General features: G+C 34.7%; 1 protein-coding gene across 26 annotated transcripts in view; it reads left to right on the forward strand.

The window, feature by feature from the left end:
* Positions 1 to 19,136, forward strand: part of Ppfia2 (PTPRF interacting protein alpha 2) — a 452,499-nt gene that overhangs the window by 423,165 nt on the left and 10,198 nt on the right. For 13 of the 26 annotated variants that reach the window (XM_036169422.1, XM_036169428.1, XM_036169429.1 and 10 more), the window contains 6 exons: positions 4,144 to 4,206; positions 5,325 to 5,354; positions 6,896 to 7,089; positions 10,329 to 10,426; positions 16,162 to 16,337; positions 18,017 to 18,085. In XM_036169422.1, the coding sequence (XP_036025315.1) occupies positions 4,144 to 4,206; positions 5,325 to 5,354; positions 6,896 to 7,089; positions 10,329 to 10,426; positions 16,162 to 16,337; positions 18,017 to 18,085 (630 nt within the window). The remainder of the gene's footprint in view (positions 1 to 4,143; positions 4,207 to 5,324; positions 5,355 to 6,895; positions 7,090 to 10,328; positions 10,427 to 16,161; positions 16,338 to 18,016; positions 18,086 to 19,136) is intronic. The other 13 variants (XM_036169425.1, XM_036169431.1, XM_036169432.1 and 10 more) reach the window with 3 other exon arrangements.

A 19,136-nucleotide genomic window follows, 5' to 3' on the forward strand; every position in this document is an offset into this window, starting at 1 on the left:
GTTGTGTCCCTTAAAATTACTCTACTGCATTTATTTTCTTCCTTATACTCCGTCTTCCTAGAACCATTTGCCCATTTATATTTCAAACACCATTTGCTTTGCAAAACAAAATCTTCACATAAAATTCTATTCAAATTATACCAGGACCTGAAGAGACAGCAATCCAAATTACTGGTCTGTGGGTTTGGTTGAATGGACAGTGAATAAGATTGAAGAGTAATGGAGGATGATTTCTAATATTGACACACAAGTGTGTCTCCCACACACATGTGTACATACTAGCATGCTCACCTGCACAAATACATGTGCCCACAAACATACACAACTTTAAGATCATTCTAGAATATTTAAATAGTAAATTTAAAGTTAATTTATTTTGTAATTCACCTATAAAGTGAACAATACTTCAAAGTGACTAAGTTAATAACAAAATTAATTTTGAGCAAGAAAAGATATAGGAACATTGTGAGGTCTGACCAATTGATTTTTTTTTATAATGTTGACAGCCAGAAAACTAATTATTTCCCCTGATTAACTTGTGTGAGTTGTACTTTAAGTTAATGTAATATTTATTTTCCTGCCCTAGCTCCTCCCTGAATGATTTAATTAGGTAAGAAGTAGAATTCATAACATCCTTTAGGAATTTTCCTCCCAAGTCTCACTTAATAATACTTTATAAGTATTCTACCACATCTTCACTTAAAGGGAGGAAGCAAGCTAAGGAAAGCTCAAAGTTTAAGGAAGCATACATTATTAGTGCCAAGCTTGCTTTCCCATAACTTTGAAAATGAATACTTCCTTAAATTTAGCCTCATGGGCTAACTTTACCTCCTCATCCTAGTCTGCTCGTGTGTTAAGATTTAATCCAGTTTGGAGTATGTACTTTGTTCTTCTTAAGATACGGAGAATTTGATGTTTAAAAATATTTTTGACAACATTCTAGGGCAATTACTGGAAAACTGGCAATAAAGGAACTCAAGCTTCCAGCATAGTAATTTGAACTGCATTTGGGATCTTATTAATCCCCTGCTAGATGATATTGGCCTCTAAGGCAGTTGATAATTTTTATTTCATGGATCACATCTATTTGAGAATTGAGCATAAACTGCTAAGGCAGTAAGCTTCTCACAGAGCCACAGATTCTTTTATGTTTGTCCTTATTCTTGTCCAAACCACTATTGGTATGTTCTTCAATCTTGTTTCCAAGGTCCAAAATTCATTTGATTGTTCATAGCCTCCTAGATAGGCTGCTCTGCTTCTCTCTGAAGCCTTGAACCTCTGACACTCAGATGAAAACTGTTTCCCTGAAGCTACTGGGGAAGAAAATAAATTGATTGACTAATTTACTTACTGAATGTGAGGTTGATTACTGAATAAACCCATTACAACTTCAGCTATTCTGTAATGGTAGTTCATGTATTTAATCTCAGGACTCAAGAGACAGAGGCAGGTGAGCTCTATGAGTTCAAGATCAGCCCAGAATACTTAGTGAGATACAGGTCAGTAGGGACTTAAGAGTGAGATACTGTCAACAAACAAATGATTATTAACAATAACAACAACAAAAAACCCAAGCCTCAACTACTGATTACCTGAGTGGACTGTAAAGAAGCTATTTAGTACTTTGTTTAACAAAAGTATATGGCAAAACAATTTCTGTAAACGTATGTTCATGGACTGTGGAGATGGTTCAGCGTTGAAGTGTGCTCACTATATAATTATGAGTTTTATGATCCAAACACTCACATAACAAACCAGGTATCTTGCACATGTTTTAAACTCCTCCAATGGGACAGAGCAGACAATCATTAGAGTTTGCTGACATCCACCCTTGCCAAGAATGCTCAAGCCTTGTGTTCAGGGAAAGACTGTGCCTCAAAGGAACAGGACAGAAAGAGATAGAGGAAGACACTCAAAACTTTCACCTGACTTTGCACCCAACTGCACAGACACTGAAAATATGTGCCTACACCATGCTCACACACATGACAGAAAGTAAAGAAAAGCCCATTTTAAGAAAGTAACTTGTACATTTCACATGCAATGTAACTTCTTAACACGCAACTTCCAAAAATTTGGCAATCATGTTTTCACAAATTGCCCTGGAATTATGCTCATTTTGTAGGTGAAGATAATTATGCAACCATAGCTTCTAGAATCTTACCAATCCCGGAATACTTTGGGGACCACCCAATGCACAATTTCAGAAAACTGGTGGAACAGTTCTGCTCCATTAGAGATAATACTGGTCAAGGTCATTATGGGAAGAGCAAGATCATCGTTATTTGGAGTCAGAATCAATGGAGAAGTTGCATAAGTCAGCCTTATTGAGGCTTCCCATGATATGAGTAGCTCTTGTATTGTAAATTTGTTCCATAAGTGTGTAATTTTATTCTATAGGAAAAATTGGCTATATATAAATTCTGCAGCAGTTAAGTATGAGAATGCATATATATCATATTTAGTTCTCTTAACATTTCTGATTTATTTAAAATTAAGAATCTTCACAGTATAAGTCTGTTATAGAAATATGTTTGTTCATATTATTATATATAAAACATACATGTAAGAATAATATATATGATTCACTAATATATAATTTATGTAAGATTTCTCTCATATCAAAGGATACTCATTTTACTTTCCATATAATTACTTCTAAATTTATATCAAAATATACTGTTCATTATCTATGAGGAAAGTCAGACATGGTATTAGGTGAAGTGTAGAACGTTCCATGAGTAGCTTGTGATATTTGGACATTGCCTCTTCTGTTCTTTCTAAAACAAAGAACCAGTAAGTGTTATGATTTGGAGAAATTTGCATACAGATTTCTTGGAAAAAAAATTGTGAAATTTTATGTGCAGTAGTCTCCAGTGGAAGGAATCTTAAACAATAATATTATGATCCCTATGTTAATAAGCAGATTTTAAGTTCAAATTATCGATTACATGGTATGTAGAGATAATATTAGATTACATGGCTAGAGAAAAAAATGGAGAGACTTCCCAAAAGAATAGTCCATTGTATTTAAAAAAAATCAGTTTATTCTGTGTTTGTCTGCCATGTCATGCGTTTGATACTAGGGCAAAGCTCTTAACTCCCAAGCACAAGAAAAGCATATTATAATGGTGTCTTCCTTACCCCTCTAGTGCTGACAAAAGCAAGTTTAACGATAAGGGATTTACTTTGTCTCACAGTTTCAGAGGGATACAGTCCATCGTGGTTGGGAAAGCTTGACAACAGGCAGGGAAACGTGGTGGGAACAGGAAGCAGATCAGCTGTGTCCATACTTAGGAAGCACATGTAGACAGAAGTGGGCCGCAAGGCCTGGCCACAGTGATTCAGTTTTCCAATAAAGTTGTACCTCCTAAAGGTTCCACAACCCTTCCTCATCTTTGTCACCATTTGGAGACTAATTGTTCAAAGACATGGGCCCATGGAAGATATCTCACATTCAAACTACAACAAATGGTTCTAAGACATGACTGAATAATAAGGAAATAATTTGGAAATTTGACAGTATTGATGAGGCTGAAAAGTAGCTTTATTAAATCAACAGTATCTTAAAAATGTCTCAGGTCTTTTTTTCCTCTCCAAGAATACAGGGAGGAACACATCTTTTGAATTAACAAAACAATACAAAACAAAACAAAACACCTGGTAGACGTGTTCATGCTGTTTTCCAAACACTCTGTGAGGTTTACAGCTTCTCTGTAACAGTCAGTTTATGTTTACCAGGACATTGATGAATAAAAGTATGTGAATGAAATTCTTTTGATAAACAACTCATATATTGAGTCAACCCATTATAAGGAAAAGGGCAATGCTACATTATTTTATAGTTAGTTTGCCATTTTACAAAATTGAACCTGAAGACTACATTCTTTTGGAACATAAAGTTTCTCCAAAGCATTATTTTATTTAATAACCAAAGAACTAATAGGAGCATCACAACATGTCTCTGTTCAATTAGTCCCTTGAGAAACTGAAAAAAATGGCTCTAGAGTGTTGACTCATGATGATGTGTAGAGCAGGTGTGATGCAGTGTATTCAATGCTGTTGATTGACAGAGGTGCCTCCTTTCTCTCTACTCTGGCTTCCCTCCATGGATGACACTGTTTCCTTTGGGCTCCTCACTAGCCTTCAGGCAATGTCTGGGTGACCCATGAAGAAATGGAAAATCTGGCAGCTCCAGCAAAAACGGTTAGTCTTTGTTGAACCCAAACAAAAGTACTTATACACAGAAAAAAGAAAAGACAGGAATTGATATACTATAAACCAATGAAATGGGGTGTGTTAGCCAGTTACACACAGAGATAACTGATATTTGGATTATATATTTACTTTAGTATGCTTGTTTGACAACTGAAAATGAGACAGTGTTAGATTGTCTTATGCTTCTTTTCCTAAGTGTCTGTAATCCACTGTTGTAATATGCAAACAGTAAGAAATAATTTATTAAAATTTAGGAACAATGGAAAATTTTATAGTTAATACCTCTTAGCACATGATCATAGGAATATATATTACTAAATCAAACAATCAGTTGTAGAAAAGCTTACATTGAATCATCACTTTTAATGTAATTATGTAGTTTCTGGGGCTATATCATCCCACATGTGGACCTCTAGGAAAAAATTACTGAAGTGTTATTATATTCATTTGGTTTTTAAAAGTACAGTTTGAAATGACTTCAAAGATTCCAATCACCAGCTTTAAAAATGTGATGTTTTACTGTCATTTTTCATGGAAAGATCAAAGTTGGACACACCATCTGTTTTACCTCTAGCAACTTCATTTTAAAGTACTTTCACCTTAATTCCCATTAAAATGTTTGCTGTCTGTAATGTCATGGTGTAAATGTAACAATGCAAAGTCATATGATCATTTGCATTTTTAGTTGCATCCTTCTGTTTTTTTGGTTGGCTGTTTTGGGGTATGTTTGCCCCCAAAGCTTTGACAGAAATATAGTTATTCACTTTATTAATTTCTAGTCTGTAACATTTTTCCATTATATATAGGTACATATAATTATGTCTGTACTAAATTTGAAAACTTATATAAAATCAAGAATAGATCAAATTTTTACAGAACTCATAACTCCAGTGTGTTTATGTATATTTAAATGAGAGTTAATTAAAACTCTGTTGTGTGCTCTTTATCTGAGAAATTGATTGAGTGTAAGTATACGCATGTCTGCTTATGTTATGTTACCTAACATACTATATTACTATTATGCTTCTGGTAGAACTTTTTCAATAGTCACTTGAAATTAATTTATGTTTACCTGCTTTATTAATCACTTCCTGCTGCTAACCCAGAAAGAATCTGAGGAAGGAAGCTGGGCCCAGGTAGGAAACTCATATGCTTTAAGACATAGTAAAATATGCAATATAAATTAGAAAACGCCTGTAGGTCATAATATTTGAAAGCATCACTTATCTTAGCAATTAGACTGCTATATATACTTAAATTAGTATTATGGCTAATATTGGAGGTGCATCGTTATACATCATGTTTTGTAACTAAGATGATTATCATTTCATAGTTAGTATATACAACAGGGTAATTTTTCTTTCTTCCTCCAAAGATGGATCTATAACTTGAATTTCTCCGAAATTACTCTGTTATATATATAACCAAGTTATATGATCATACAATTTGGATCTCTGGGAAAATCTCACGAAGACTTTTTGTAAAGCATTGTCCTGTTTGCTTTTAAGTGTCATGTGCAGTATTTGGGGGTTGGTGCAAGAATGACAGATGTCAGCACAGCAAGTATAAGATGAGGACAATCCCAATTATTAAACTGCTCACAGGACACAGAAATTAATATTAAATGATATAGTGCACATTTTCTTCAGCATTTCTACAAGTTGGACAACTAAGAGAATAAATTTAGAAAGTAAATAAAATTTGGTACCTTTATAAGGATCTACATTTAAACATGCTGTAGCATAGGTTACAGTCAATTTTAACACTGAAACAAATTTCATAATTCTTTTAAAAAATCCAGATTTTTGCTATATTTATAGTATAATTAGAACTGTGGGTTCTTATCACAATTATTCACTAAGTAGACAACTCTCTAAAATTAATATCCTTTAAATGATTAATAATATATTTCCCTTAAATTTTCTAAAAATGAACAATATTTTTGTAAAAGTTGAGTTTAGTACTGGTTGTTGATATGATTTTTATTTTACCTGTTTGAACACTATATGGGAAGATTAGTTCTTACATTTCAAAAAAGAATTAGCATATCTTTCTTAGTTTTTGACCAAGGCTGCTTTACACACATTGTCTAAATTGACTGATATCTGGTCAAGGATTCCTCTAGGAACCTAATGGAATGCTCAATATACTCTCTTCTCCATAGCATAATGCTGACTACATGCCAGCATGCTGTCTTTCACTTTCCTTGTTTTTCCTTTATTTGTTTACTAAGGTTTCTGTTTCACATCAGGGTTTGCTATGACACCACAGCAATAGCTATAGAATCATTGATGGAGGGAAGTGGGATAGTACTTTAAGAATAAAAGAAGTAAAGGAATTCTACCAGTATAGAAATGGAATCTTTAGGTTTAAATTGCATACCATACCTCTAGCTATATGTTGTTGTTTTTTATTAACCAGACACTTATTTGGACAAAATTTATTGTTTTAAAATATACAATGAAGTTACTTATTTTTGCAGGCAAATGTTCTAACAAATTATGCAGAGTTTGTTTTGTGCTAGAGTAAATAAAATACATTCAGGTTAAATTTTATCTCTTTTTTGTTGGCCTATGTATCATAGTAATGAAATTTCAGTTATCATAATTGCTAATATCCTCCATTTACCATCTCATTTTATTGGTTAAGAAACTTGACTGCTATAAAACAATTCCAGTGTCCGGTCTTTCTACAGACCCTGGCTTATGGAGATATGAACCACGAGTGGATTGGAAACGAATGGCTACCCAGCCTGGGGTTGCCTCAGTACAGAAGTTACTTTATGGAATGCTTGGTTGATGCACGAATGTTAGACCACCTCACCAAAAAAGATCTTCGTGTCCATTTAAAAATGGTGGATAGTTTCCATCGGTAGGTTTTCAGAAAAGAATAATGAAAGTGAAACCATAATCAATATGCAGCTGACAAAAGAAATTAGCAGGACAGTAGAAAGACAATGTTTCTCAATCTAGAGGTCTGTGTCATCTCCATGCAACAAGTACTCAGGCAAAAAATTGAAGAGTTTACTACTGGAGAGCTATGTTTATGTTATATGCCTGAAGTTGACACAAAGGTACACACATGAGTTGTTCTCATATTGAGTGCTTTCGCTTTTTCTTGAATGGATATTTTAAAGTTATTTTTTAAGTTTATGTTAGAGAATTACTTATGAGGTAGAGAGATGGCTTAGTGGTTAAGAGCACTTGTTTCCCCCAACAGAAGACTCAGATTCAGTTCCTAGCATCCATATGGTGGGTCACAACCATCATTAAGTCCAGTTCCAACTGACCTGATACCCTCTTCTGATTGTCATGGGTGTCAAGCATGTCCATGGAGCACACATATGCATGCTAGCAAAACAGTCACACATGAAAGAAAATGAAAAAAAAAAAAACCAACTAAGACCAAAACAAAAATTTTATGAAGATTAAATGAATATATGTAGTTTCAACTTTTATAAAGTTATGTGATTATAATCTGTGTAACTTAAGGACCTACTTGGAAAAAAAATCTTCTATGAGGGACATGATTGTCCTTTTTGTTCTTACATAAATGTGAATATTTTGGGTTATTAGCATATTAGTTCTTGAAAAAGTACTGCTGAATGTTTTGTTTAAAATCTGTCAGAATGTGATAATAAGGAGTAAATATTTCATTCAGATTATTTATATTCTATCAGGTTTATAGGGCTTATGATGAATGATACTGTTTATTAAATACTACATTGTAGCCTGGTAGCCCCTCCTCTAGATGGTGGAGGGAAAGATGAAGGTATGGACATGTCTATTTATCTGGAGGTCTCCCATCCTCTCTGTGTGTCCATATTTAGTCTTTGCTCTGTAAGTTCACACTTCTACTGTCTGTGATTTTCCAAATTGTTTATTCTTATAAAAAGAGATTAAGGTCCACTTGATGCCATCATTTAAATTTGTTGCCTTTCCCTCTCAATTCTGGATGATGAAGGTAAAGTCTTTAGTATATGCATGTAGGGAGACATAGGTTCAGGTTCTTTTTCTGGGATTTCAGATGCTTGTGTCACATTTTATAACACAGAAATATATCGTGTGTGTGTGTGTGTGTGTGTGTGTGTGTGTGTGTGTGTGTGTGTGTAGACTATCTGGTGTACATGTCTGAATATGTATCTACTGCTAGACATTTAAGAAATTAATGCAAGTAGTCTAAGCTGGGGTCTTCCTTGTGGATTCCTGGATTGCTGTGGAACTTCCTTAGCACCCTGTTCCTCCCTATTCCCATGATGTCTCTATCTATCATGGTATCTCTTTCCTTGCACTCCCACTCCGTCCCCTTTCCAGCTGGACCATCTTGTTCCCTTATGTTCTCATACCCCATTCCCTATCCTCCATTGCCCCTGGCACCTCCAGTTTACTAATGTAGATCTCATCTATTTCCCTTTCCCAGGGCAATCCATGCATCCCTCTTAGGTTCCTCCTTGTTAGCTGGCTTCTCTGAAGCTATGGGTTGTAGTCTGGTTATCCTCTGCTTTACATCTAGTATCCACTTGTGAATGAGTATGTACCATGTTTGTCCTTCTGAGTTTTGGTTACCTCACTCAGGATGATCCATCCCTAGTGCATAAGCTGGCTTTTTGGAGCCCACTACCTATAGTGGGACACCTTGCACAGCCTTGATGTAGGGGGAAGGGCTTGGACCTGCCTCAGTTGAATATACCAGGCTCTGCTGACTCCCAATGGAGTCAAGGAGGGAATGGGGGGTGGGTTGAGGAGGAAGGCTGGGGGAGTGAAAGGAGGGAAGAGAGGGAGGTGAATCTGTGGTTAGTAAGTAAAATGAATAAAAAAAAATCTTAATAATTAAAAATACAGTTCAAAAAAAGAAATTAATGATATTCAATGCTTGTTACTTTAAATCTAGAAGCCCTTTTATTTTCCTACCATACTCTGCTACAGTCTTTTTTATTATATATATTTTTTCATTTTATGTACCAACCCCAGTTCCCTCTCGCTTCCCTTCTTCTGCCTCCTCACCTCCCTCCCACTCTACCCCCATCCACCCTCCGAGTGGGTAAGGCCTCTCATGGTAGTCAACAAAGTCTCTGCTACAGTCTTTATACCTACTCAATCTATTATTACTAACTCTAATTTTATGTTTTCTTCTCTCTGGGCATCTGCGAGGTTTCCTTTTCATGCTTACCCCTGCAAGCCCTTCATTTGTTCCGTCTTCTAGGATCACCATTTCCCTATGTGGTACATGCTATGAGATCATTATTCCCTAAATAAAACAAAAATAAGAAGTCATGTTATTAACATCCCTTCCTCTCTGAAAATTCCCCAAGGATACATCTCATACGTGAAATGCGAGTCTTGCTTTGGCATGTCTAGATTTCTCATATGGGACTGTATTTGCCCCCTAATTCCTAGTCTGAATTTCAGCTCTACAAAGCATGTCTCAATATCGCCATATCTCCGAAATTGCATCCACAGTCCTGTAGTACAATTTATAAGGTCTGTCCCCTGGTAGCCCAACCTTCTGCACCTTACGCTTCTGACTGCCATGGTGTTTTCTCTTCCCCAGCACCCTCTCCACAGAGTGTCAGGAGACTCTGACTTGCTCTTTATTACACACCGGTCTGTCTTACTGTTGGTGCTATTTCTTCATATTTTATGCCCTGCCTTACTACTTAATTCACTCTTTTTTTTTTCATCAGTCAAAGAAACTTTGATTTACTATAAAGTTATTCCTGTCTCTAAGGAGAGACATTAAGTTCTCTGTGAAGAAATAAAACACTAATTGGCTAAACTGCACAGTAGAAAATGCTAAATTGAAGACAGATGTGTTCCAGATGACTATGTACAATTATGTGTCTATGCATATGGATATGTATGGAACTATAGATGACTATCATTATTTTTTAAATTGTGAATATCCTATCCATTAAATATTTTCTATGTTTTAGAAACATTTTATTCTTAAGATAATTATATCTATAATCCTTCCTAATTGAAGGAAACTATTGTGGATGTAATTGATAAATGGGCTCTTCTAGAAAGTAATGTAGGGTTGTCCATAATTAATAACAGAATATTCTTCACATGGTGCTTTAATTTAATGTGTTTTCTCCTTTCTAAAAATAGAACAAGTTTACAATACGGAATTATGTGCTTGAAAAGACTGAATTATGATAGAAAAGAACTAGAGAGAAGACGAGACACAAGCCAACATGAAATAAAAGGTAACCCACCTTCGTTTAATGACTAATGTCTTTCCTAGGGAGGTTTTGACATCTCTATTCTTAAACCTAAGATGATGTATATGAAACAATCATCATCAGACTATATCACACATTTTGCAAAGTGTCATTGCTGGTTTTTCCTCAGAAAAAGATTATAACACAGAAAAAGGTATTGCCACATTGTAAGGTCAATCATTTTGAGGACACACTCTTGACTTTCTGGAAGTAGATTTATCTCTCTGAACGTATTAATTATGTATTTTGCCCATGTTAAAAATGGCTTTCTGTGGACCTTTTTGTCAGATGTTTTTAAAAGAATTTTTTCACTATAATTCAGAAAATATATCTTGTTTCTACAGCTGTATATTATATCACTAAGAGAAAAGAACCCAATATAGGAAAATTTGGGGGACACTAAAACCATACCAAATTACCTGTTCACCTTAATATTGAGGAGTAATATGATTTAAAAGACAAATATACTAGATGTTCATTTGTCAGAAATGGGTAGATCTTTCTAATTGTTAAAGAAAAACAATTTGTTGGATGTTGATGTTCATCTTGGTTTACAGCATTTGAATTTAATTTCTGTTCTCAGAAATTTTTTCGTAAGTAATTATAAAAATTACATTGGGAATTTATGTGGAAATTATGTAAATATCTTCTCTCTGAAATTTGCCAGTCCATTAATAACTTTAGTTCAGGGTCCTGTTAATGTTGCAAGGCTAACTGTTGCAATCACTGTGTACAAAGACAGACTATACTGCACATGCATTTGAAAAGTAATTATTCAGTTTCGATTTACTATAACAAACCATCCAAGGTAGATGAGTTTTGAAAGAAGAGATACATCTCCATGTTTGTGAGGTTACAAATCTACACAGCATGGCATAGATTTTTGTGGGCATCTCCCTTGCCCTCATAACCTCACATTAGCAAACAGGTTATAGACAATTACATTGCAGACAAGATTCTTGGTCTTAGTAGACACAGTCATTTATAACAAACCCCTTAGGATAATTAGCAAGGAGTCTACAAGTATCACTTTACTACCTTCCAAGGGAAGTTCCCATGGCTGACCTAAGGACTCCCCAATTGTTTCCTCTTAAGGGTTTGATACTAACTTCACTATACTATATCATTAGTATGTATCATTTCATATATCACATCACAAGCATCCAGCACAGGAAAAACATATCACCTTGATATAGAGGAGAAAACATGACTTAAAAAGCAAATAAACCGGATTTTCCCTTGCTGAAAACCACTAGATCTTTCTGATTGTTAATGAAAAACAAGTTGTTGGATGTAAGGTAGAAGCATACACAAGCCTCTGGCTTTGTTAGTAAACAATTTAATGAGCATATATTTTTAAAGGAGGAAAATCCTTGTTAAATGTGTCCAAATATTTTTGAAAAATGGTTTAAATATTGTCTTCATTAGGATTTCTGTGGCTGTGATGAAACACCACGACCAAATTGCAAGTTGGGGAGGAAAGGGTTTATTTGGCTTACAAAGTCCACATCACTGTTCATCACTGATAGAAATCAGGACAGGAACTCAAACAGGGCAGGAACCTGGAGGCAGGAGCTGATGCAGAAGCCACGGAGGGGTGCTGCTTACTGGCTTGCTTCCTGTGTTTTTGTCAGCCTGCTTCCTTATAGAACCCAGGAAAACCAGGCCAGGGGTAGCCCCACTTACAATAGTCTAGGACCTCCCACATCAATCACTAATTCAGAAAATGCCCTATAGGCCTGCCTCCAACCTAATCTTATGGAGACATTTACTTAATTGGGGTTACCTCCTCTCATATGAGTTTGGATTTTGTCAAATTGACATAAAACTGTCTAGCACAGCTATGAAATTATTTGTAAGTTATATTCCCATTTCCCATGACCCACGAACTGACACTTGCAAGCATTTCATAATATAAGGTGGGATTGTCTATACCACATTAACTGTTCAAACTGGGTACAAGTCTATTTTTATCTTAATTTCCCTTATGGCCTATTTTACATAAAAATAGTATGTTTTACCTACCCCTCTCTTCCCATATTAAAGTTTAACATTGTTGTGTTTTATTTATGAATACCTGTCTCAGGTTTTCCTTACATTCATTTGTGTCAACTTCAGAAAATTTATCTCTAGCAATTTTGAACATTAAATTACTTCTAGAAAGCTGTACTTGAATGCTTGTGAAGACAAATATTTGGAAGTATTTTTCTATACATGCACTGTTCATTAGTGAGTAGATAAATAAATACATGATGGGTTTCTTCTAACACTTCATTTACTTGCTACCAAGAAGCAATAATGTATTTTTTTTTCTTTGTCAAATTCAAGTTCTTGGATTTTTCTTTATTTTTGGACCCCAAGAAATTGTAGGTTGTTTTCAGCGTATTGTTCTACAGTTGAATTAAAATTCAAAAACTAATGGACCAAGGACAGACCCCAGAAGTGAATATGGGTTTGACCTAACAAAAGATGTTTTGTTTCATGAGTGGAGTTTGTCTGTGGGATACCACTTTCTTGTGTTCTTTCTGAAGTATATTTCGCAAGTAGATTGCTTTATGCTGGGTCACACGGCATGAATTTCTTTACAGATAGATTGATCTAAAAGAGAAGAATTGCCCATTTGGCCCAGTAGCAAATGTTCTATTATTATTTGGCAGTCACGGCTTAGACTGTAGCCCTGAGGAAAAAAAGCTGTTCTGATTCACTGTGTTACATACAAACAATCAAATATAAGTGGCTGCGAGTGAGATCATAAGTAACCCCTGCTTCCTACAATTGCTCGATGGCATTTAGAGGAATAGTTCTCAACTCTTGACTAGATGCTCTGTTATTATGGGAAGTGCTAATTAACCGGAAGTGCTAATTAACTTTGACCTTAGAAAACAGGTTTCTGATGAGAGGAAGGTGTCAAGAATGCACTAACTTTTAATTTGTTGCTAAGACACAGTTGACATTGATCTTCAGCCATTAGGTCAAGAGGATTCCTATTAAGCATACATGCCTGGGTATAATTTTGCTGTGAAAGGTATTTATATTACAATTACTATGCGGCTGTTCCAAATCAGAAAAGTTACAATTAGAGTTTATCTGTCTCATTGCCATAAATGTATTGTATTATTTAATTATTCTTAACAACATGTATGATGGGGGTTTTGATTGATATATATTTGCAGAAACAAGCTAGTATGTCTTAGACTACAACGCATGAGCAAGCATGTTTATGTGCACATCTGCATATACATACTGTGAAGTCGAATTCACTTATTTTTTATAATTTTTGAAGAATTTTTATCACATTAGTCTAAAAAAAATATGCATTTAGTAAAAGTAAGTGAACTAGAAGTGGTGTGACCTGTCCACATGTACCTAGTCCAGGTAATCAATAGTTAGAGATCTACAAGCCAACTAATAATAATGGCAGATTCAGTACATTGTCAGGGAAACAGAATCTGAGACAAAGTTGATCGGAAAATAAATATTAGAATCACAAATTTAGACAGAAGAAAAACTACAAAGCTAATACAATTACAGTATGGATATATACCCAAAGAATGTATTTGTAAAATTATTACTCTTACAGCTAACAATGTCTAGAGGGCTTAGATTTTACACAGAATTACAACAAAAAACAACTGAAATGCTACAATGATTGTATTGGGGCAAAAGAAATTAAATGATTTGAAGATGTCCATATCTATAAAATTATATAAGGTCCACAATATACAAGAAATTAATGAGTCAAGAATATGTAGTTTAAGTTTTAAGCATTACTTGTGGCAGAATAATATAAACTATAAGAACTGTAATAGAGAGTTAGAAACACCAAAAAGAAAATACATAATATTTAAAAGGTAAGGAATAATGAAAGCTAAGACAAGTATAATGATGATAGATTTAAATTGAGATATCTGAGTAATGTAATATGAAATAGAGATATGCTAACTAGTGTATTCAAAACAGAAATTTTAAAAAAGTAGTGTTGTATGGTTTCTGTAGAAGACACACCATAATATCAGAACATTGAAAATGAGAAGTAATGGAGATACACATACAAGTATTAGTCAGAGCCAATGCAGGTTACTGTCAGAGTAAGACCAGTCACTGAGGGAATGAGCCGCGCTCCTGCTTGGGACAGTAATATCATTTTGTTGAAATGTTACGCATGAGGAAACCCATGCTGATGACAAACTAGTGAAGTAGAATAAGTTGATGATAGCTTTGCAAACAAAACTTTATATATATATATATATATATATATATATATATATATATGTGTGTGTGTGTGTGTGTGTGTGTGTGTGTGTGTGTGTGTGTGTGTGTGTGTATAATATATATTTAAGTATAAATTTTACTCAGAAAGAAAACTATTTACAGAAATGCTGCTTTGATTTCTGTTCTGCAAGTTGAGAAAATCTTTTATTGCTTTCCTACTTAATCATTAATTCCTATAATTTTTTCTTTATACACAGCATTGTAGTGTACATATGATTTTATAGTTTTGTGCATCATTCTGCTGACTCGTAAAGGCAAGATATGATAGGATCAATAGGAAAAATCCCCACATTTTTCTGGGTTTTATCTCAAACAGGCACACAGGGCATTTCCTCTGAAGGTTCTATTTTTAGGAACTAAATGTTAAAATGTTCTGTACTTCCTAGAGATGCCACTTTTAAGCAAAGAAAAATCACCTTATGGTATGTGTCAATGTATGGCTGAGTTTTTGTCATTAACAAATTATTGGAAAAAATAATGGCTTAATACCAAAGTGTCACCAGGCAGTGGTGGTGCACGTCTTTAATTCCAACACTGAGGGAGGCAGAGGCAGGAGGATCTCTCTAGGTTCAAGGCCAGCCTGGTGTACAGAGATAGTTCCAGGATACCCAGAGCTACACAGAGAAACCCTGTCTCAAAAAAAAATGAATAAAATAATAATAATAATAATAATAATAAAATACCAAAGTGCCAATGTACTTTCTTTTTGTTCTGATAATTCTCTTTTACATGTAACATCAGGCAAAAAATAAGGATCTTTGAATTATATACAATATTGAAGCAGTGTTTAAAAACATTTCAAATGAAGAACAGCAATTGAACCATAATGTTTATATATATATATATATATGTATATGTATATGTGTGTGTATGTATAGGTGTCTATAAATACACAGATGCATTTGTATAAGTATATATATATGTCTGTGCATGTATATGCATATATGTGTCTGTATGTGTGTATATAAATACATATACAGTTATGTATGTATACATATCTGTATATATACACTCTATATGTGTATATATACAGAGAGAGAGAGAGAGGAAGGAGGATGAGGGATGAGGGCTAGGATTATGAAGAAGGAGGGAGGAACAAGTATCCCCATCTGGTGGCAAAAGCACCCAACTTCAACTAGATTCCAGAGCCCTGATATAAAAACATCAATAAATACTTTGAAATAGTGTTCAGTGTGAGGGAAGTTCTGCCTTTTCTGTAATAATAAGCTTCTGAAAATGCCCAACTTACCATGAGATTTAGCACAGCCAAGGTTGATGATTAGAACAGCATGTTCATGTAACAGAAAGGAGTCGACAGTTCTAGGGAGCTGAGAGATCAACATAAATAATGTCACCTGGCCAGAGAGCTGCAGCTCCTTTCAGCTGGGAGGTTTTTTTGTTCATCATGCAAAGGATTGGATCTTGATGTAATGCATCTCTTTTCCTAGATGTCTTAGTGTGGAGCAATGACCGAGTGATTCGCTGGATACAAGCGATTGGACTTCGAGAATATGCAAACAATATCCTTGAGAGCGGAGTGCATGGCTCGCTTATAGCCCTGGATGAGAACTTTGACTACAGCAGCCTGGCTTTATTGTTGCAGATTCCAACACAGAACACCCAGGCAAGAAAGCCCCTTTGTACTTCACTTCACTGGCTCTTGGTTGATAAAATAACAAATGAAACCTTTAGAAAATTATAGGGCTGTGAATTTATTGTCTTTTTTTACTAAATTTATCTTAATTAGCACATAGAAACATAATAATAAATAAAAGGAGATAATGTGGATACTATATATATTGAACAGAGTGTTTTTTATATTGGGTTAGACATATATAGTTCCTCAGACATTTTCATTTTTGTCTTGATAAAATCTTCTAAAATAGCCTGGCATGGTGGCACATACCTTAATCCCAGTATTCAAGAAGAGGCAGGTAGATCTTGACCTTGAGGCAAGCCTGGTCTATACAATGAGTTCCAGACCAGCCAGGGCCACACATAAAATCAGTTATCAAGAAATTATAATAATTTCTTCTAGCTTTAATAATACAAAATATACTATAGTTACCTACAATTGAATGGATTCCTTGCAGCCTTATAACTTTGTGCCCACTGAGTAGCCTTTCTCCCAGCCCTTATTCTCTCTACTCCATTAACCACAATCCCACACTCAGCTTCTGTGAGCTCAAATTCCACATTTGCCTGACATCATGTGTACATGTCTCTCTGTTCTTAGTTTGTTCCATTTAATATAATCATAACTTATTTCTGTCACTGGAATTTCAATTTTAAGGTAATAAGTTGGTAGCCAAACACAATCTTAAAATTAGAAAGGCAAGGGATGGAGAGATGGCTCAGAGGTTAAGAGCAATGGTTGTTCTTCCGGCTGACCCTGGTTCAATTCCCAGCACCTACATGTTTGCTCACACACTTGTAACTCAAGTTCCAGGACTTCTGACACCATCCCACAGACATACATGCAGGTAAAATACCAATGAGCATAAAATATATATACGTATGTATATATATACGTATATATATTTATTTATTTAGAAAAGCAGAGAGTTGGAGTTCTGTGATATAGCCCCCTACCTGAATCCATATCTCCCTGAAACAATACCTGTGACTGATGTCCTTTGGTCTCTGATAGGCTGTCCCTTCTCTTTACGTATTTAATTATACTTACATTTAACTGATTGTTCAGGTGATCCCTAAATCTGGAGAGGTATATGATTCCACAGAGTTCCACGCAAACTCAAATACCTTTGATTTACTGTACAGGCCATAAAAATAATAACATTTTAAGAGCTGAAGCACAGGAATCCTTACATATATGAGGCTTAAACTAGGCAAGGTGCTGCATGCATGTAATTCCAGCACTTTGGTGCCTGAGACACGGGGATTACTAGTTCAAAGCCAGCCTGGGATAGTGTCTTCCACCTTAGTGTTCATAGTAAAATTTTGTATTAAAAAAACAAGAAAAAAAAATAAACAAAACCAGGAAAAATTTTCTAAAGTTTTAAGTCCGTGAACTACCTGTTACACTGGATAAAATCCAATGTAGTACAACTTTATTTTGTTTTGAACATTTAAGCAGTTCAACATGACAGTTAACATTTACATAAAAGGCTTAATTGGAATAAAATAAGCATTTGAAGTAAAAGCGTCTTGACTGTAGCCATTGATGCAAGGGAACGGTCTACTAAAACATGTTTCATAACACATCTTCAGATAAATAAAACCTTTATGTTTATTTAATAAAATGTAACTTTGGTGACAGTAAGTTTGATTTGATGTCAACAGGCAAGACAGATTCTTGAACGAGAGTACAATAACCTCTTGGCTCTGGGAACTGAGCGGCGACTGGATGAAGTAAGTTGTTACCTCACATTCAGAACTAGCTTACAACTTAAAATAGCCTTCCCCAGAGAAAGGCACACTGATTGGTTGTCCAGTACCAAGTGGTAAATCCTAAAAACATAGATGCAAGCACTATCATACAGACTGAGGGAGTATATGTAGGAATATGCATGTATATGTATATATATATGATATTGCATATATGTATATATATATATATATATATATATATATATATAATTATAATATATATAATATCAATTATTGACAAAAGAAGCCATGAATTTGAAAGAGAGCAAGGAGGGGTGTTAGGGAGTTAATGGAGGGACTAAAGGAAAGAAATGTGATTACATTATAATCTCAAAAATAAGGAATAGGCCATGTACTTGAGGGTTAGAGCATGGGAGGTGTTGTAGAGAAAAAAGGGAAAGGGGAACATGATGCAGTCACATTTTAATTTTCTTTAAAGTGCCTTCCAGCTTATATGAAGAATGGCAGCAATGCACACTTTGAAGGAACAGGGCTTGCAAATTAACAAGTTCTACATGTGGCGTCTAGAAACGTTCTCATTTACTCCTAAATTTTAAGTTATATTTCTTAGTTTTGACATTTTATTTAGCACTAATATTTGTGAATGTTATCACTTTGGTATGTAGCCCTTAAAAATTAACTTAAAACAAGACGTTTCCATGAGTTGTGACCATAAAATTTCAAGAAACAGTTCATTTTAATTTATCACTAAAACCACTAATATGGATAATTTCAACCTTTAAATAAGGAATGTGCCTATTTTCTCAGTGCCCTTACATCTTTTACAGAAACTTTAGAATATTAAAAAGGAGAGAATTTGGTTTTGATTAGAAAATTTGTAATTTTCTATAGGGATGTTTAGTTTTCCTAAAAAAAAAAAACAACTTAAGAATTGTAGGCTATAATGGTTATATTGATTACAAGAAGCTCTGAGCATGGTATACACATCTTAAGTGATTTGGAAAACAAAGAATATGTAAAAAGATATCTGAAATGAGTAAATGAAACAGAGATTTGTAATCTCTATAATGGA

The sequence above is a fragment of the Onychomys torridus genome, chromosome 20, assembly GCF_903995425.1.
Source record: "Onychomys torridus chromosome 20, mOncTor1.1, whole genome shotgun sequence".
Lineage (NCBI taxonomy): Eukaryota > Metazoa > Chordata > Mammalia > Rodentia > Cricetidae > Onychomys > Onychomys torridus.